The sequence below is a fragment of the Centrocercus urophasianus genome, unplaced genomic scaffold (genome assembly GCF_019232065.1).
Source record: "Centrocercus urophasianus isolate 14NV4802_14NV808 unplaced genomic scaffold, USGS_Curo_1.0 seq_14, whole genome shotgun sequence".
Lineage (NCBI taxonomy): Eukaryota > Metazoa > Chordata > Aves > Galliformes > Phasianidae > Centrocercus > Centrocercus urophasianus.
The window spans coordinates 30,913,915-30,921,571 of NW_024884586.1; the positions used below are offsets into that span (position 1 = coordinate 30,913,915).

At 42.2% G+C, this 7,657-nt stretch overlaps 1 protein-coding gene across 1 annotated transcript; it reads left to right on the forward strand.

Annotated features, from left to right (window-relative positions):
* Positions 1-3: 3 nt before the first annotated feature.
* COQ6 (coenzyme Q6, monooxygenase) lies at positions 4-7,154 on the forward strand. Its single transcript, XM_042814365.1, has 12 exons — positions 4-163; positions 494-625; positions 1,329-1,387; positions 1,905-2,028; positions 2,465-2,595; positions 2,964-3,071; positions 3,161-3,223; positions 3,507-3,614; positions 4,038-4,240; positions 5,309-5,424; positions 5,850-6,016; positions 7,008-7,154. Exons 1-12 carry the CDS (start codon positions 4-6, stop codon positions 7,035-7,037), a joined length of 1,401 nt encoding a protein of 466 aa, XP_042670299.1. The 3' UTR covers positions 7,038-7,154.
* The last annotated feature ends 503 nt before the right edge of the window (positions 7,155-7,657 follow it).

Below are 7,657 nucleotides of genomic sequence, written 5' to 3' on the forward strand. Positions count from 1 at the left end.
GCGATGGCGGCGGTGTGCGGCCGGGCCCTGCTGGCTCCGCTCGGCGGGCGGCTGCGGGCCTGCCCGCGGGTCCCGATCCGCCCCCTCACCTCCGCCGCGCCGCTCTACGACGTGGTGGTGTCGGGCGGCGGCATGGTCGGCAGCGCTATGGCCGCCGCGCTCGGTAAGGCCGTGACCTTCTCCGCAAGCGGCCTGGTCCGGGCCGGGAGCGGGGACAGCGTGCAAAAAGGGGAAGTCCGTACAAAAAGAGAAAGCTTAATGCATGCTTTAACTGTACGGGCGTTATCGATCACAAAGGGTTGTTGTCATAAAGCTGAAAAGTTACTAGAGCTCAGCCGACTGCTCGGAGCCTGCCTTGTGGTGTTTTTCTGTGTAAGGTTTAGACTGTGCTCTGTCTAATCACAAAAACGCATAGGAGTTAGAGATGCAGAATCAAGAAGCAGGCATCTGACAGGAGTATTGTGGCAAAGTATTTTGTATTTGTTTGTTTAAGGACATGATATCCATTTCCACGACAAGAAAATTGCCTTGCTGGAAGCTGGGCCTAGGAAGGAATATTGCTTGCCAGAGAGCTACAGCAACAGGGTCAGCTCCATCTCTCCTGGATCAGCAACCCTCCTGAGCAGTACGTGTCGCTTCTATGCTTGGTGTTCTGAACTGCCTGGGATTAAATAAGTGGAATTGTTTGGCTTTGTGTCAGTATTTTAAATGTTGAGTAGCAGTGATTGTCTCAGGCATCTCTTGATAACAAGATTCCACATTCTAATGGCTCAGTCTGATATATTTTTTTTTAATATTAATATATGTGCTTATGTTTACATTGTGTGTTAGTGTGTGTGATGCTGAGCTGGCAAAAGGTCGCAAAGTGCTCTCTGTAGCACCTGGGATACTTTGTTCAGAAAATACGCATAATTCTCCCATGTTTTGTGCTTGCAGTCTGGTAACTCACTTCTGATCAATTTTCATTTCAAAGGCACGTTTGAGCCTTGATTTCAAATGAGGGAAGAAATATTATAAATGCTGATGGCCGTGATTTTTTGTGCCTGTTGTGCTGCCCAATAAGAATTGATGTGTAAGTGAGAGCATTTGAGAAGTCTTGTGCCTTTTTGTTTGGCTTACATTAGCAGCAGGACAAGATGCTGGAGCTGGGAAAGCACTGACTCAGGCAGCACTGACCCTGCTTAGGTGTAGTGGAAGCAGAGTTTGGGCAAATTATTAGCAGTTAGCAATACATGGACAGTGAGAGAGGGAAACACAAAATGAGCTTCAGCTTCATTTGAGTCTCAGTGTCACAATGTGAATCTATTTGTGTCCTCTTTCTGTTTTAGGTTTTGGTGCCTGGGATCATGTCTGCAGCCTGAGGTGTAAACCGTTCCGACGCATGCAGGTGCCACACTCAGGGCTGCAAATACATTGTGTTTGACTGCTTTGAATTCTCACAAATAATTCCAGTAGTAATCCAGAGTTTATTCTTTTGGCAAAGGGCAGGCCATAGTTCTCTCTTGGGAGATAACTGTTCTAAGAGTGGTGATGTTACAGGATGAAAGGTTGGTTCCTAATGGAAACTGTAAACATGGAGGTGTGGGTACGAGTCAGGAAAGACAGAAATAAAGGTGTAAAAGTGGTAAGGGTAGCATTATGTGTTAATTATGTAACAGGAAAATAGGGGGGAAAAAACTTTCTGTTTTCAGAATTAGCGTCTGAGATTAATCTTGATCATTGCCTGAAAGGAATTATGTGATATCTTTTAGTAGCTTAGAATGGACTATAATTCAGGATACATCCTCTACTTCTGCATTCCTAGATCAACGTGTTCTTTTGCTGTTAGGATGGATGTTTCCATGTTCTCTGAAAGGAGTGGTACCTGTTTATTTTGTAGCTTCATATAATGTGTTTCTTTGTAGGTGTGGGATGCTTGTTCTGAAGCCATCATCACTTTTGAGAAAGATGACTTAGACGACATGGGTTACATAGTGGAGAATGATGTCATTATGTCTGCTCTTACGAAACAGTTAGATGCAGTAGCAGGTAGTGGACAACTTCTTTAATATCGTATTTCCTCAAGAGAACTTTCAATAACTTGTCTTCTGATGAGTACGCTAAGTTAAGAGAGGGAGAAAGATGATTTATCTAACAAATGACTCTGGGACATGGGCAGCTTCTTGAAATGGGGGGATGGAGAATCTATCTGTTGTAGGCTACACAGTGTGAAGACAGTTGTGCATTCTATTCACCAGCTCCCAGTTTCTCTGAAATAAGACTTAATAGAAAGATGTGTAGCGTTCTGTTTAGAGCGGGCTTTGCAGGGGCAGTTTGTCGGATCTGTTCGCTCTTGCCTTGAGAGTTGTAGGATGTGTTCTTAGAGAGCCACTAAAGGCGTGCGTGGCCCTTTGCTGCTGTAGTGATGTTTCCTTTTTTTATGTCTGTGTCATGCAGTGACCATGGTACTTTGTGTTCCCACCAGACCGGGTGGAGGTTTTCTACGGGAGCAGAGCAGTGGGGTATACCTGGCCCCTTCCCTCTCACAGCAGTGACACAAGCCCTTGGGTCCAAATTGAGTTAGCTGATGGACGCAGACTTCAGACCAAACTGCTGGTAACTAAACTTTTTATTTCTGTTGATCAGGCATCATCTCTTGCCCAAGTCCTTTCCACTGGATTTGGTTCTGATTCCGTGTGTGCCGCTCCACCCACGTGGAGGGCTTAAGTGAGGTGAGTTGCTAACTGTCAGAGGTGCTAAGGGACAGACACACTGAGTAGCCTTTTCTGTACCTGATGCAAGAAAACCGTTAAACTTGACAGGAGCAGAAGGGACCACCTCTTCTGATCTGAGGGAGCTTATATACATTTCCTTCTTCTGTATAAACAAAAATATGTGTACACAGTAGTGGAGATTTGTAGACTGGAATATTGGCTTTCTCAGGAGCTGATGAAGAGGTAGCTCTGTATTTCTTTATTCCATAGATTGGTGCGGATGGCCATAACTCTGTAGTCCGGAAGGAAGCTGAAATTCAGAACATTGAGCATCAGTATGACCAGTCAGCTGTGGTGGCAACTCTTCATTTGTCTGAGGTGAAGTTCTACAGACTGTCTCTTGTCTTCTGCTTAAGAGGATGATGTTAAGTCACTAGTTCCTAACTGTCCACTTCTTTCCACTATAGGCTACAGACAATAATGTAGCATGGCAGAGGTTCCTCCCCACAGGACCAATTGCACTTCTGCCAGTAAGATACCTCATGGTCTCTGTGTTTTTACTTTTTAGTATGTTCTTTTAATAATTTTTCTTCTGTCTGTGCCTTGCTATGCCTGTTTTGTCCTTCTACCTTTGAAGTTATTTCCCTTGCACTTTATCTTTGGTATTTCCTACCTGTAGTATGTATGGCTGGGAAAGTAACATGCAGTTGGACTGGTATAGGAATAAGAGAGTGAGGAAAGCTTTGCATTGTTTGTTTGTTTTGTTTTTATTATTTTTCTCTTGATAATTACCCTTGAAATTTTTATATCCAGCTGTCTGACACTACTAGCTCTCTGGTTTGGTCTACATCTCATGAACACGCTTCAAAACTTCTCACTATGGACAAGGAAAGTTTTGTGGATAGCATCAACTCTGCCTTTGTGAGTATCAGCCTTACAGCAGTTATGAAGCTGGCTGTTGCAGTCATGAGAAGTACAATGGAATCCTACAGCTTAAAGGATAGTAATGGAAAAGATGGGTTCTCAAACTGCAGCTTATGATAGGGATGATATTAGAGGACACTTGACAAAAAAAGGATGACCCTTTGGGACTGGTATAAGTTAGTTCTGAAAGGTATGGTAGAATCTGAACTAAATTTCTGAATGATGGGAAGCATGGGCTTATCCTAGTTGAAGACTTATATGTGCTAAAGCGATGAAGGTAGTTTCTTCTATATCTATTTTTGTCTTGGTAATTAATTGAGTATCTGGAGCTAGATGAGATTTTCTTTCTTTTGAGTTCTTTTATATGTCCAGTGTGGGTCAACGTCTAAAGATTTCGTTCTGGTTGTTCGCTTGTTTCAGTGGAGCAACGTAAACCATTCTGACTTCATTGACGCTGCTGGAGCCATGTTTCGATCTGCTCTTTCACTTCTGAAACCCTCGGGGACTGCAGTGCGTCAGCTGCCCCCCAGTGTTGCTGAAGTAGATCCAGAGAGCAGAGCCGTGTTCCCTCTGGGGATGGGGCACGCAGCGCAGTACGTCAGGCACCGCGTGGCTCTCATCGGGTAAGGTCTCAGGAGCAGCTGCTGGGTGAGCGAGTGGTGTGTGATTAGAAATGATGTGAGCACAGCAACTCCCACGTTAGATGGTTAGAAATGCATTTATAGCTAGAGGCTGACTTTATCCAGGCCGTTTATATAATTTGCTCTTGTGTCAACAAAAGCCTTTTGTATGAATAGCTCTCTGCCTGTTGTATGCCTTCTGTGTAAATTGGACAGTTTTCCTTCTCTTGTTTGTGTAGCCCAGTGAAACAGTCCTGTAGTCTCATGATGGACCTGTACTTCCCCATACATAGCAGCTATTCTGTAAATGAGTTTGAGTGTTCACTTGTGTTGAGCACAAATGCCAAAACTTACAGGTAATTCTGAATAGGATGTCATAGGCTCTTGTACAATTATCTATAGAAAGAGGGAAGTAACTCATCTTTTACGTTCTGAGTGTACATTCTTCTCCCTCACATCTGCAATAAGTTGGTAGTTTATAGTAATTCTTGATGCTGTATTACATTTCTGATACATTCTTTCTTTCCACCTTGAGTCACTTTGTGTCTATGAGTACTCTGTGCTTTATATCTCATTAGCATTTTACGTGCATGATTTTACATTTCATACTCAAACTTATTACTTTAAGTAATATGTTCAGCTTCGTTCTTTGCAGATAAGTGTACTCCTAATTAAAAAAAAAAAAATCAGATTCTTTTCAGTGATACATCACAACTTTGTATTCATTATGTCTCTCTGCTTTTGTTTGTGAAATGTGTTGGTGATATGCTTCCTCTTGTGCCACTTAGAAAAATAGTAAAGCCTGTTTCACGTGTGATCTGACACTAGACTTTAGCTAGTCACCTCTTTATCTCGGAAAGGTAAAATCAATCTTTTGCTGACCCCTCTTTTTCTTGCTGCTTGTAGCTGGAGGTCAGCACAGGGTACATATACACATACAGCTTTATCTGAGGTACTGGATAAAGCTGTATATGCTGCTGTAAGATCATGTTAATTGCAAAAAAGTGAGGAGTTTGTCAGGCATTTGGCTTTCTTCAAGAAGGGTTATTCTTCTGTCTTCTCTTGCTCTAGGGATGCAGCACACAGAGTCCACCCACTTGCAGGACAAGGTGTAAACCTGGGTTTTGGTGATATTGCATGTTTAGCTCATCACCTCAGTGCAGCAGCCTTCAACGGGCAAGATCTGGGTAAGGATCCAAGACAATGAGGTGGCTGTGAGATGTGTAGCCTTACAAACCTCTGCTGCTGCCATCAGGACAAGCACCATCTCTGTTTGCAGGTTGAGCTTGCTGCTTTTTTTGCTTAAAAGACACAAGCATGTTTGAAGCAAAACTCTTCTTCTATTCACTGGCTGCAGAGGAATTAATACTTGGATGCCATTCACATTCTCAAAACCAAAAAAAATGCTTTAAAAAAGCAAAAAGAAGATGTGCAGGATGGTAGTTAAAGGTAGTGAGACACTACCACTAGCTGATGGACTCAAGCTTATATTAAGATGGACCATTTATCTGTTCTGTGTTTTCAGTTATCTGTGGAGACTGCTATACAGATAAGATGCACTATTGTTTGTGGTAAGTCACTTTTAATGTGAGTATTCAATTATTTCTTCCAGGATCCTTAAAACATCTCCTAAGGTTTGAGACAGAACGTCAGAGGCACAATGTCTCCTTGATAGCTGCTATTGATTTACTGAAGAGGCTTTATTCCACAAGCCTTTCTCCCTTGGTGTTGCTGAGGACATGGGGATTGCAAGCAACAAATGCCCTGCCTCCCATCAAAGTAAGATTCTTCCTTTGTACACGAGCCATTGAAGAAATTTTGCAATTTTAGCATTTTTGGTTGGAAAATGCTAAGTTGTTCAAAATGAGGTTTTGTGCTGTGAATGAACCTGAGGGTTTCCTAAATAACTGTGATGGCTATGGTTTCTTCGCAGCACAGGGGAACATGAAGGATCTCGACATCTATACGTCAGTAATTGTGGGTCAAAAGTCACTAGTAGTCTTTGGCTTTATTTTGCTATGGAACGCGAACGTGGAACTTTGAATTGCATTCCAGAAATGCACTGTGAAAAAAATAGCCCTCTGAAAACAAACCTTCCTTAAGAGTAGGATACCAGGTGACTCAACAGATGTGGGGTGCGACTTATACAGATACTGTTTCTGTGCTGTTCTGCTCTGTTAAATTGTTCTCTCCAGGCTGAAGTTGAAGTCTTCAATGGAAGTCACCTGAGAAGGTTCAGACTTAAACACAGAACTTCTGTTTTCAGCCTAGCTGCCAGAAATTTGTACAGCATTGACGTAGTTGGTGGATTTTCATGATGTTCACTGAGGCACCTTCTCTCAAAGGTTCCACATTGCCTTCAAATCAGATTTCTCATTTCTGAATTTGGCAGTTCTGTTGCACAAATCAAGTCACCTCCTTACTATTAAAACACAGATTCCTGTGCATTACATTATGGAAGACACAGATGGCCAGATTCCTGTGCATTACATTACGGAAAACACTAGGCTGAATTGATGTCTCTAGAGGTCTTTAGGCCTCTTTTCTGACCACAGAACGTGTTGGTTCTGTCCGTTTGTGCTGTTCAAGAAGGAAAAGAATGCTGCAGTTTCTTTAATTTCCTTGCATGCAGGGATGGGTACTCTGCACTTAATTAAAAAGCTGACAGGAACTCTTGTCCACATGGAAAGGGGAAGGAGATTATGGCTACTTTCTGAAATGTGCACTTACCAGTTTACAAATTACTTTTCTTTCTTTCTCCCTTTTTTAGGAGCAAATCATGGCTTTTGCCAGTAAGTGATCCGTTCTCAGTTTGGATCAGCAGTTTGCCAGTGTGTGCATTATTTGTATAAGGACTGTTGCTGATACAATTTTTGAATTGTGTTATTTTAATTTAACAATAAAACTGAAGTATTGAGCTGTGTCTTACACCTTCTCTGGTTTATGCAGATGATATCTCATCTGCTCTTCTCAGCAAGGTTTGAGGTCTCTTCCTGTGGTATCATTATCCCTTCAGGCACTGAACTGTCTGTACAGTCTGCTTTTAGTTTGAACCTTTTAAACTGAAGACTGAAGTGGACTGGGCTGAATTTTGCTAGCGACAAATTTTGTTGTTTAATTACTTTCAGTTTTTCATGGTGTGATTCTGAAACTGTTATGTCAATTCTGTGTTCTTAACCACTTCCTGGACTCCGGAAGGAGGGCAAGTTTTCAGCAGAAGAGACCAACTCCCAGTGGCAGATAGGTATGCTTTAATGTTCTAATCTCTCTCCTTCACCTTTTTCTTTGGCATTCTCATGATGGTTTTATTTAATAGTGATGTTTCTTGTGGAACTGGTCAGTCTTAAGAGCTTTCCAATACCATGAAAACAAGATGCAAGATAACATCAAGGAAAGAAAACTTCAGGACAAAGTTGTAAA